The sequence below is a fragment of the Phasianus colchicus genome, chromosome 8 (genome assembly GCF_987193195.1).
Source record: "Phasianus colchicus chromosome 8, bPhaCol1.hap1.1, whole genome shotgun sequence".
Classification (NCBI taxonomy): domain Eukaryota; kingdom Metazoa; phylum Chordata; class Aves; order Galliformes; family Phasianidae; genus Phasianus; species Phasianus colchicus.
The window spans coordinates 23,729,573-23,742,465 of record NC_143443.1 but is presented as its reverse complement, the minus strand read 5'-3'; the positions used below and the strand labels follow the sequence as shown (position 1 = coordinate 23,742,465).

The window sequence follows — 12,893 nt, the reverse complement described above, 5'->3', positions numbered from 1 at the left end:
AGAGCGACCGGGGGCGGGGGGAGGCGGGCGCGTCCCGCCCCGGAGCCGCAGCCGCTGAGCGCCGGTGGGGCCGCCGGGCGCTGCCGCCACCGCCTCGGAGCCGCCCCGCGCCGCGCTGCGGTGGGAGCCGGCCCGGCCCGGCCCGCCCAGCCACGCGTCACCGCGCTCCGCCCCGACGCGGGCCGGCGCTGCCTTAAAGCGGCCGTGGCCGTGCGGGGCCCACCGCGGTGTGCGGGGACCGAGGCGGTGGGTGGGGGTGGAAATAGAGGTGATAATTGGGTCGGCGTGGAGGTACAGGTGGGTCGGGGTGGAGGCGGACGCGGGAATGGGTATTCGGTTAGGATCGAGATGGGAATTGGAGTTGGGAATGGGGTTCAGACAGGAATGGAGATAGGAGAGGGAATGGGGATGGAAAAACGGGAGGCAAGAGGGGATGGTGTTGGAATGGGGATGCGGATGGGTTGGGATGGAGTGGAGGTGGGGATGGGAATGGTGTTTGGATTGAGATGCAGATGCAATGGGGTGGAGATGGGAATGGGATTTGGATGGGGATGGAAATGGAATGGGAATGACACAGGGCCGGGGATAATATGGAGATGGAAATGCGAATGGAGATGGGGATGCAGGTGCAGTTAAAGATACACTCAGACGCAGATGTGGGTAACAGCTGCCTCAAGGGAGGACAGCTCACTGGGGCCTGTCCTTTTGCTCTTCCAAAGTGAAGGCTGCCCCTGCCACTGCTGCACCGAGCTGCACACCGTCAGCACCACCCCAGAGACTCCCAGTCCCACCCCTGGTGACGTGCAGGACATCCCCACCAGCAATCAGCAGTGCAGACCAGGGCCCGGCTGGCACATGTGCCCTACTGCCTGGTGCGTGGGTAGTAGGGCTCTGGAGAGGGGTCCCACCGCTGTGCCAGGTTGGGGCCGGGTGCTCCTGATGCCAGCAGCGGCCATTTGTCCATGAGGTCTCTCTGCAGCCGGCTGTCCCCCTGACAGCTCTCTCACCAAATGGCTCTGCAGCTGTTGTGCGGGATGTGGTGTATCCGGCCCCAAATGCGCAGGGAATAAAGCATGTGGCTGGTGTTAACCCATTTCCCACCGGTGAGGAGGTCACAAAAGACTTCAAACTGGTTGGCAGGGATAGAGCAGGACTTCCTAACTGCAGCCATGAACCCATGGACCTGTCTGGAGCCCTCAGATCTCAATGGCCCAGTGTTGAACCACCCCCCTCTCCGCTGCATAGTGAGCATCCTGCAGTACACCCCGGCTGAGATGGTCGGAGTTTTTCCATGCATTCCCTTTCAGGACACCTCTGCCAATAGGCAGAGTGATGGGTATCAGCTCCACTCAGCTTTATTTAGATCTGGGGTCTCCTGTCCTATTTCTCTGCCTATCTCTTTCTCCTCTCGCATCGATGGGAAACTTTTTGGGATGGGGAACATCCCTACCTGGGTGAGATTCCCTCTGTACCACGATAAAAACCAACGTTGTGAATGACAAAACCTAGCCCAGCTCCTGGGGCTGAGCTGGACCTGATTGCTGTGCTGCTCATCCTATGGACTGCCCCTGCCCCAAGCAGCAGGCAGCAAGGTGAGGGGAAGGTGGGAGGAACAAAAATGTTCTGGAAGGGGAACCCAGTGCCTAAAGCCTGCAGGGTTGGAGGTGGCTGAGATCACCCCACGGAGTGTCAGAGGCATGGGATGTACAGAAATTATGTTGGGCTGTGGACCCCTCTGCTCTGCTGAAGAATGGTGGAAAGAAAACACTGGACATCTCCTTCATCCTGAGGTAGATCCAGGGTGGAATGTCCAACACCAGGTGGAAAAACCAAGCCTGGGGTTGGAGCTCAGGTTGCCCAACCAGATGTGGGGCAGCCCATCCACATGTGGGGCTGCCATCACACTCTGGCTGTGGTCCGATGGCTATGGTGTCGGGGTGATGCTCACTGCTCTATCCAAGCTTGGGGTTGCTAGGAATGGGGCAGCACGGCTCCCCTGCCTGGTGGGGTTTCTTTCTATGGAAATGCCTGCGAGCAGCTGCCCTGCCGAGTGACTCATTTCCTGCTCTTGTGTCACATTCTGGTCAGGCCAGTTTGGCAAAGGCTTTTTTCTCTCCCTCGCTGCTTTTCTCTCCTTCTCTCCCCCACCGCAGAGGCCTGGGATGTGCATTCGCTCAGCCCCTGGCAGGATGAGGCAGGATTTTCAGGAAACTGCGTCAAAACCACAAACCTCCCCCCCGCCTCCCCTCCAAAAAAAAAAAAAAAAAAAAAAAAAATCCAAACAAACAACAATAAAAAAAGACAGATTTTCTTTCCCTCTTTTCTGAGAGTTAGTGAGGCGTGTGGCCAGGCAGGCTCCTCCTTGCTTCCCCCCAAACAGAGCTCTCTGGACAGCAGCTCTGCTCACGTGGAGTTCTGTGGTCCTTGGTGGCTGCCCAGGGCTGAGCTGCGCCACGTCCCCAGAAGCCAAGGGACTGATATAGGTTGGTCAGGACCGTGGCCCCAGCATCGCTCCCTCCAGCCCTTTCTGCACACCTCGATCTCTGCAGCACAAGGCTGCCTTGCCCCCATGGGATGGTGAGAGCAGGAGCAGGGCAGGATCCCATCCAAGCCAAGGCAAACCCTCTGCAATCTTTGCTCCCGAGCAATTCTCATCCTCTCTCTTCCTTTTCTGCGTGCTCCATGCAATTAAAGCAGGCTACAGCCAAATGACCCGGCACCACACACATGATAAAAAGCCCCCCGCCGGGCCGCTACCGAGCTTCCTTTGAACAGCCATGTGTTGTTCTTAGGGCTGCAGGCAGCATCTGCTGTCGTGCAAACCCATGGCCCTGCTTGGTGCAGGGAAACTGAGGCAGGGAAGGGACAGGTGCTTGCCTGCAGCCCGTGCCTCTGCAGTGCTCGAAAGCACTGTTTTTGTTTGCCCACAGCCATGGGAAGAGCACGACAGTATCAGCGTAAATTAGGTCAGGAAGCATTGCTAATAAAATGTCAATCCTGGTTGTGTAATGGGAGCAATTATGGGTTTAGGTCTCATTAGGACACCGAGAAGGAAAACATGGCTGCTCTGAGGGCAGCAGGAGTGCAATGGCAAACAAGGAGGAGGGTCCTGTTGAGAGAAGGATGAAGCCGTTGTGGTATCTGAGTTCCCTCACCACATCACTGGGTCGGGACTGCAGGGAGCGGGGCTCTGCCCTCACCTAGAGCTCGGGTCCCCAAACTGGGTCCCCTACTGCCACCATTCCTGGGGTCCCATCCTGTGCCTGATGGGACAGGGATGCCTGGGGGCTCTTGCACAGAGGGGGCAGTGGGGACGGAGTGCCTGGTGGCAGCGGTGAGCCTTTAGCCATGGACACACAGCACAAGGTAAAGGGAATTGTGGAGGCATCTATGAACACAAAGAGAGTCGTACATTGCATTTGGTCCCACTTACGGCTTATAAATGATTACTGCGTGTTTTAATAAATGGTTAATCAAGTGTTAGAGTCCAAACAAGTTGATGGGTTGCTTATTACCACGGTTTATAACCTTTTATGAATGCCTTCTGTCGATGTACTTATAAACATCCATACCACGTACTTCTCATGTCTTGACATGTTGGTCACATCTGGTGGAAGTTGGTTAACTCTTGAGCTGCTCGCCAACGGCAGACCAATAGGGGTGCCAGGGTTCATTGCTGCTCAGCTGCACACCTACATGTGGGCAGCTGAGGGCAATGTGGGTGCCGTGGTGTCCCCTTGTCCTTGTTGCTTTGTGATGATGAAAGGGAATGGAATGACCCTGGTTTGGTGTGAGCCAGAAACATCCAAGTCCAGAATAAGTCGGCAGTGGGTTTTTTTCCTCGTGTGTTTTTACCAGTAGGACAAACAATGAGGGGAAGTGAGTGGTGGATTCTTCATCGCTTGAAGTCACCAAATGAAGACAGGATGTCTTGCTGGAACGCATGCCTGAATCAAAAACACAAGTTGTTGGGCCCAATGCAAGTAATTGGGTGAAATTCCGAATACAGGAGATGGGATGATTTAGTGGTCCCTCTGGCCCCCAAATCCACAGAAACATCCTTGGCCATAGCTGTTAATTCTGCGGGTAGCACATCTACAGCCCTTCACGTCATATTGCAAATAACGAAATTAAACTCTCAATAAGCTGAATAACAAGGAAACAATTTCAAATAAGTCTCCGAAATCTCCTTTTAAGGCAATGACTGGGATTCCCACCACTGGTGGTGCTCCCGACACCTCACAATGCTGTTGGGCTACAGCCTGCAGGCAGCCCCATCACAGCTCCTGAGCCTGAACCCCTCTTTTTCATTTTCCCCGTGGTGACATCAGCTCTGTAGGGAAATGGGGTGGGCAGGGAGCAGCACTGTGGCCATGAGCCCCTTGCCACGGGGACCCCATTCCCTATTCTGCATCCTCCCGCATGTCAAGGTCCCCGGTGCTGCCGTTCACTTTTTAGATGGAAAACATGCCCCAGCCCTCCCTGCACACTGTGGAAGAAGAAAAAAAAAAAAAGAGAGAGAAATAAACAAACAAATCCCTTCCCTCTCCTGGCTTGGCATCTGCTCACAGCCCTTCCATTATTAATTAGAGGAGCTGCCGGCGTTATTAGCAACAAACCACTCCTAATGAAGTTCAGAGCCGCAGATCCAGGAGGGGCTCCCAGACACCGCTTTTCACAAACCTTAATTAAATTCACTGCCTGAAGGTGCTTTTGGCTGGGCGGCACAGCACGGCGGGGCACGGGGCTGGGCGAGGGCTGTGGGCAGGAGGGGCACCCCAGGGCTGGCCCCATGGGATTCAGGGCCGGACATGGCATCGGCCAGGATGTGCCATGCAAAGGACAACGTAGGTTCTCTCTGATCCCGGTGCTGTGGGGTCCAGAGCTCCCCTCCCGCTCTGCTTATCTCCTGCACAGCCTTGATGCATTGCAATGATTAACTGGGTGCCAGAGGGGAGGTTCCCAGTGCTGTCCTTGCCGGGTTGTCTGAATGAGCAGCACTTCGAGGCCTGGGAGGCAGATGGCACGTGGGGTTTGGGGCAAGGAAACCGACTGCAGCCATCCGCTCATTGCTTCTATTTGACACAGGGTCGGCCAGGACAATGTCCCTGGATGAACAAGAGCAAAACCCACCCAGCTCCTTGCACATCCCTTCCCTCTCCCACCTCAAACTTCCACCCTTCCCCTCTCTGGCCTTAAAGGAATTTATTACAGAGGAGCGTAAAAAAGATTACAGCAAAACCGTTCAGTGTTACTGGGAGATCATCACAACGTTAGTGCAGGACTGTTTCATCACAGCACCCACAGAGAAGGACACCGAGAAGTATGCAAATACCTTTAATGCACTTAGGATACACGGGAGGAGAAAACGTTTAGTGATTCACAAAAATATTACAAAAGTCACGTGCAGGTGAAACATACCCAGCACTGAAATAACAATGTAAGAATTTACATTAGAAACTAATATATTTAAAAACCTCTGCTAGTTTAGCTTTCTGTTTTGTCTTTTATTATTAAAAAAAAAAAAAAAAAGAAAAAAGGGGGTGGGGTGGGGGAGAAAGGCCATCTCCAAGGTCACAACATGTGTCCCCAGGTCCCCCTGGGAAGTTGTGCAGAAACCCTCTGAAATGCAAAGCACCACGCCAACCAGCAAAGCCTGCACCCCACACCGCTGTAGGGAAACACCGCTGTGCCCAGCACGGGTGGGAAGGAGAGGGGTGTGAAGGGCTGAAATCCCCTGCGGGGTCACAGCGAGGCCGGGAAGCACCCCACAGCCTCGGGGCTGTGGAAACAGGGGCAGCACAGCAGCAGAGTGGGCACGGGGCTCTGCACCCACCCAAGCACACCGTGTTGATGCAGGACCTACAGCCACGGTGCGGTCCCTCCCACCCTCACCGCCGCTATGCGTGCAGCGCAGTGTTTCCGGAGCTGCTCTTTCGTTGCGGTTGGGCCCCAGGGACAGGAACAAAGGAGCCATTTTGATCTCCAGCTTCGCCGGGGAGAGGAGGGACAGGCCGAGAGAAAAGAGCAGTGTTTGCAAAACACAACAATCGGCAGGGAATTTTCCTCCAGCTTTGAGAGGCTGTTTCTTTTCCTCTCTCTTCCTCTTTTTTATTAACAGAGAGGAGACGCGGCATTATGGCTGGAGTATAAACAGCAGCAGCGGGTGCTTGTAGGCTGCAGTAGGCCTCACGTGTGCAGCTTAGCCCAGGGCCGCTGAGCCCACGAGGGGCCAGGCTCCCTTCATGGCAAGCGGAGGCCATGGGGCCTGTCAGCAATGCTGGGGCTTGCCCACAGCTTTAGGGGAGCCCCATGGGCAGGCCCGCAGCCCGCGCAATCTCAGGCTTCTTCTCTGCTTGAAATGTTGGACTGGTGTCGAACACAAGCTGGTTTGTTTTGCTTTGTTTTTTTTTTTTTGTTTTTTTTTTTTTAAAGAGGACAAGCAGGCACTGCACAACAGAAAAAAAAATGTTACAAAAATAGTAGGTTGCTACAGAGCTTGTTAAAAACTGGTCCCAGAGACCTAAATTCAGCTTTAACATCTCGGGATGTGAACCCCACTGGCAAACGCGCATGTAGAGCTTGTTTTGGATGCAGTCTGGCTTCTGGGCAAGCCTGCTTTTATCGATGGGGACAGATGCACTGAGAGGGATTCCCAGTTGCTCAACAGCTCATCTGCCCTCACAGCGTCACTTGAAGGGAGAATTAAGGCACAATATGGGATGTGAAGGAGGACACTCGCACAGGATCGCCTCCTGAGCGTGGGGGCTGTCCTGGTGCCGGCAGTGACCCCAGCTCACCCAGGAGCAACACATGAGCTGAAGCCCAGGATTCCACCCAGCAGCACTGTGGGACTGTGTCCAGGCTAGGACAAAATGAGGCGCGTGGGTCTGAGGGCTCATCAGGCCTGAAGGTTCTCATAGAATGGTTCGAGTTGGAAAGGACCCTTGAAGGACCTTTAAACTTCCCTGCAATGACCAGCAACACCTACAGCTCCATCAGGTGCTCAGAGCCCTGTCCAGCTTGACCTTGAATGTCTCCGCACTGGTGTGGTGCTGCCTTGCCTCAGCCAGATACAAGCCTGCAAAGTGGTCCACAAGCTCTGGATGCCTGCCTAGGAGGTGATGACCACAGGGCAGACACATACGTAAGCAGCTGCGTCTCCAAGCAGACGCATCCTCCAACCAGCATGAGAAGCACGCAGCCAGCCCAACATCCTCACTGAAGCATCTCAGATAGGTTTTTGTGAGGAGCTAGGGAACATTTGATGAAGCGAATGGATGCCGGGTGAGCAATAATGCTCGCCCAGTGACCAGCCTGGGGGCTCCTGTGGGGGGCAGCGGAGCGAGAGCTCCACTCCCTGCCCCACGCTCATTAAAAAACCAAATGATTCAGAAGCAGCTGCATCACCATTCCCCATCTCTGAGCTAACACAGTCATTCGCAGCCCACACCCTCTGCAATGGGCACTGGCTAAGGTGTGAACATGCAGTGGGACGTGCACAGCCAGGTCCTTACCCCACACAGGACCTCGGTAGGTTGTGGTGTGGACACAAGGACTAGTCTGCAGGGACCGCTGCAGCTCAGTGACGCTCCCTTTGGTTTCTGGCTTCCCTGCATCCTGCTGAGATGGCGCAAAGGATTGTGCTGCCTAAAAGAAGCCCCAGCTATGGGTGCAAGGGAGGCTGCTAACCTGCCTCCAGCACACAGATTCTCCCCAGCAATTCATTCTCTCCTAGCCAAGCTCTGCTTTCAACTATTTTTTTTTAAAGCTACACCTCCTAAATATTTCTACTGGTCACAGATGAAAAACAAAATCCCCACTTCTTCAAAGACCATTTGATGACCTGATGGTGTCATTTCAAAAGTCATCCAAGAGCAACTGAATATTTGAAGCGAGTAGCTTCAGAATATCACTTCAAATCACTGCTGGCATATCTACGTACAGTAAAACCAATATATCACCATCCTCAAAGATATTATACACAGCAGGCAACACCTAATGAAGCCACTGAAAATATCACTGTAGGTCACTCCAGCTACAAGACTGACTGCTCTGCCCAGGTCATATCCCACATGCTCAAACTATACAATCTTTTTTCTGTTTTTAATCACAAGTTGAGAGGAAAGTAGTCCTGGCTTTTGGGACTTCCCTTGTTCCAGAACTGCTGTCACATGTTGCATTTTCAAGGCATTGCAGATCTGCCACGAGGCTCTTCATCTTTGGAAATACCCCTACCTCACTGCATCATGAGATTTCTCCAGGAGAGAGAAAACTTGTACCCACTTATTTTAAACTGACATTTATACCCAGATCACTATCTCTAGACAACAGACGCCTCATGGGTTTTGGCTTCATATAATCCTGCTTCAGACCTTTTACACAATCTAGAAGAAAAATCAGCACCAGTAGACCTACTACCTCAGCAGGTTTGGGCTAGAAAATAGCATGGCATTTATTAACACTGATGCATTTTCCTTTTTAAAACTATTCGCTCACTAAAATACAAAGGTTTCTTTTCCAGTTCCTTCACACACAGGCATGTCCTCTTGCCCCAAGATGAAAATATCCAAACTCGAGATCTCATTTACTTGCCAATGAGTAAGCCTTTGGCATAGTTGCAAACTTGAAGCGGATCGGGGGAGGGGAGGTCCTGTGGGTGCACAGCTCCTCACAACGCCAAATAACATGCAACTTTCTTTTTCTTGAGAACTGTTGAGAGGCAGCAGCACAACCTTGGAGCTTACGGGTTGACTTTCCCCAGTTTCTCTCTTATAGTTGTTCTAACAATAAGAGCGTCTTCTATTTTAGCAGTTAACATTTGTCTAGTATTTTCCCCCTTAGCTAAAAGGGAAGATTTCACTTCCTTCCCCTGAAATCTTCCCCATAATTGTTATCCGGATACTGGCAAAGATCTGTTGAGAAAATGTTGCAGAAATAGAGATTTCTGGCATGCCACCTGTTCATAACTCAATACACAGAACTATATATAAATACATGACATGGAACAAAAAAAAGCGCACACACAAGTATACTGGGTGGATTTTCAAATGCATTCAGTGTGCTCCCTCTGAAGTCAATGAAAACCCAACCCAGAGCGTCTGATGAGAGTAAATATGGTGAGGAAAACATATGCATAGGCAGAAATGGAGCACAAGGCAGCTTGGAGGAGCCACCTGCCCTGCTGCAAAGGCTCCCAGAGGTCAAAGGGCAGGAGGTCCTCAGCCTTCTGTGCAAGATCCACAGAGGGTCTAATGGACTTCTCTCTGCCCTGTGCTGATCTCTGCAGGAAGAGCAACAGCTGACCTTCCAAACACCCCTTCTCCACTAAGACGTGGACTTTAAGCTCCTTTTAATGAGAGCTAGCATCTGGAGAGAAGGAAGAGCAGTCAGCCTCATGGTGACGGGCCAGTGCTGCTGCAGCCACCCTCAGCAAGCCCATACCAGAGCAGTCCATGGCTTACTGCTAGTAGATGGCTTTGGGACAGTATTATAGTAGTCACCCTGCCCTTTTTCTGACCATCACAATTGTCTGTTCATTATCTTTTGACAGGACGCTTGGGGATACTGATTCTGAAGCTGAACTGGTAGATTTTCATGTTGTTCTGCAGCCCACAGTGTCCCCAGGATATGCATCTTGAGAGCAGAAGGCTTGTGCAGGCTTAGTGTGAACCAGGACAATGAAAACTGGCCAATAGATCCCATGGATGAATGCAGTCTGCCACAGCACAGAAATCACTCTGGCTGGCACATGCAGATATCTGAAAGTTTGTTCTTTCACAGCAGGATTTTAAGATGATCCGCTGAGTTCAGACAAAATGACAAACTCATTTACATGTAAATTGCTTTCGTAGCTTTGCAGAAAGGAAGGTTCTGCTGAGCAGTGTTGGACCCTGCATTTGGCCTGCCTTAAATTATAATATAACAACAATTATAATAATACAAATACTACTTTGTACACAAAGCACGCCCTCCCCTGCAAACCCTGGCATGCTTCGGTAGGTCCTACAGCCCTCTAGTCAATAATCACCCTCTTTGCACAGAGACACATTGAGTGACTTGCCTGAGGCCACAGAGGATTTCTGTAGCAAGTCCAAGGAAAGCTTTGTGGCTCCTAGCTCTGCTTCTTGACCAGCATTAACCAGCCTCAAATATATGCAAAAAACATCAAAGCCGTCTGTGCCAGGAAGAAAAAACAAACAGAAATCCAAGCCTGGGGTACCAAGAGGCCTCCTGGACTTTGCTGTTTGATCAGGTGAGTTAAGTGTTAAAAGCTATTGTTATACTTGTATTAAGATCACACAGCAACTGGCAATTGCACACAACTCGGGAAGAAGAAACAGCCAAGCTAAATTGGCAGAAAAGGATGGAAGAGAAAGCTGCATCTCCTCTGACAAGGAGAGAAAAGTTGCCACTGAAAGACAATGGGCAAAGAAGGGTTGGGGGAATATGCATCAGGAACAACCTGCAGCAGCAGCAGGGGGTAAAGCCTGTGGTTGACTGTTTCAGCATAAACACAGGGGCCAGCATCATGATGCAGAGACACAACATGACTGAACAGACTACGTCCTCTGCACACCACATTTGGCTCTGGGCGAGAGGCAATAGAGGTCTAGAGGAGAGGGCCTTTTCAAACTGCTTTTGATGCTTTTCAGTCCAAATCCACCCAAAAGGAGGGACAGCAGCTGCAACAAGAGCCATCACTGCAAGGCTGGAGGGGAAAACAGAGCTGTGATAGGGCACAACCCCCATAGTGACAAGAATAGTTGGATTTACTGAGGCTGAGCCTCCCCTCTGGATCCTGCAGAGCTGCTGAAGTTGCCCTCCGAACAAACGGTTCTTTCTAGCTTCTCAAATTCTGTACAATAGCAAAGAAAAAATACTTGACAGTATCTCTTTAAAGATAAACACACTGTAAACAGGAGATCTCCCCCGCCCCGGTAGCTTTCTTCCTCCTGCTTGTGCAAAACCAGAGGTTGCGACCTTCCCTGGGGTTCAGGCACAAGGACAGGATGCGTGAGAATAAAGTTGCCTCTGTTTGCAGCGATACCATAGCTAATAGCACCAACACCAACACTTAAAACATGCCTAATTTGAGGGCAGGGAGTATCTGGGTTTGTTTTTCTTGACTGAACTAGAAAGTTCATCTTTAAATCTGTTCAGCTTCAAGCATGTGAGCTTTTGGCCTCCTTTAAACAGGGGAAATACCATTCTGTTTCTGAAAAGAAAAAAAAATAGCACATGGAAGAACAGTTCTGCAGTCAGTAAAAGTTTGGCTAACAAAAGGACTCCAGAGTCACGTAAAGAACATTTAATCCATGGATTATAGGCTTGCACCTGGCAGAATGCATGTGTAAATACAGGCGTGCAGAGCGCCTACACCCTGGGCTAAGGCAGAGGGAAGTTCTGTAGCTAGGAGAGAGAAAGGATTCTTACTACTAATTTTCATAGTTAAATATTTCTCACTCGCACTCACACATACGCAGGCTGTTCCCAGAGAGCTCAGCCTTGGGAAGGATAAAGGAAAAGGCTCAGTTCGGTCTGGGCTGGTGCTGAGTTGCTCCTCTTCTGTTTGCAGTGGTTGTGCAGCAAACTCTTTTATTTGCAGGCAGAGTTTTTACTGCATTAATTATCCTGTGAGTCACTGGGTAATGGACAGTAACTTGGCTCTCTCAGTTGTTAGAAGGGTGTAATTCAGCTCTAATGCAGTGGGTTGTCGAACACGGCATCTGGCAAGATGGAGACTTTCAGTTTCTTTTCAGGCCAGCTGTACTCCTTTGGAAGTTTAAACTGTAAGACAATACAGAGAACCAGTTAATGTATATCACTGCAATCTAATCCACAGACAAAAAAAAAAAAAACCACAAAATGGGTACAAAGGCAGGCGGCCCTGTGTTATTATTATTACTTAAAACAAGAGGCCACTAAGAAAACATTTCCCCATCAGTATGTTTTGGACAGCAGTGGACATTAGATAATGTGGCCTATGCCTCAGCTGCCAAAGTAAAGTTATGAGATTTCAGCCCAAGCATTGTTTATTTCATCAGATGGATTCCGGAGGGTTTCTGCTCCCATCACCATCTCCCCTCCCCTTTCTCGCTGAAAATTCACAGCACAAGTGCATTTTTTCTCCCCTTCCACTTGGCTATGTCCCTTTCCCTCCTCTCCAGAGCCCCAGTTTTCTTCAGAAGGAGCAGCTTGTGAGGCCCTGCCCGCACAGGGTGGGGTGTGCGTGAGCCCTGCTGAGGGCAGAACTGAGAGGGCTTGCAAATGGCCATCCATGGAGGGAGCCCTGGCTGGGAGGTCAGCGTGCCTGAGCAGCAGTTCTGCTCCAGCCTGACCCCCTGCACAAAGGCTTAGCGCAGCGCCCGCACAATGCCTCATATTCGCACTCAGCTGCTTGGGCTGTTTTGCAAACACTGACTGAAGCGCAGGGAATGGAGATTTTTGCCCCAGCCTCGTTTACACATCAGTGTTTCTGGCAGATGTTTCCCAAACAATGCAAGGCTCCTGTCCCACTTGTCCTAATGCTGCAGGACACCCAGCCTGAGGCTGGGAAGGCACCTGAACAACCCGGATCCCAAACATGACTGTTTAGGGACAGAAGTCCAAGGAGTTCCCATGAGAACCACATTTGACCAGGGCCCATGCATTCACACAGAAGGTGCAGGAAGCTCAGGGCAGCACTGAACCATCACGGAGTGGAACAATACGAGCTGTTTCCTGGCACTGACAGCCATGCAGGGGTTAACATGGACCAGGCCCTCCCATCGCCTTCTTGTTCAAAGGGCAGTCACTTAAAGATGTGCTGCTTAGCAGAGGAAGCTTGTAGGGCATCTGTGAGTTGACAAGTGCAATCCTGGAGCAAGAAAAGCTCCCCCTCTGTGTCACTA

At 51.2% G+C, this 12,893-nt stretch overlaps 1 protein-coding gene across 2 annotated transcripts in view; it reads right to left on the bottom strand.

Moving 5' to 3' along the window:
• Positions 1-5,321: 5,321 nt before the first annotated feature.
• Positions 5,322-12,893, bottom strand: part of SUFU (SUFU negative regulator of hedgehog signaling) — an 87,450-nt gene continuing 79,878 nt past the window's right edge. For both annotated transcript variants that reach the window (XM_031597581.2, XM_031597582.2), the window contains exon 12: positions 5,322-11,790. In XM_031597581.2, coding sequence (XP_031453441.1) covers positions 11,701-11,790 — 90 coding nt within the window. In that variant the 3' untranslated portion in view covers positions 5,322-11,700. The remainder of the gene's footprint in view (positions 11,791-12,893) is intronic.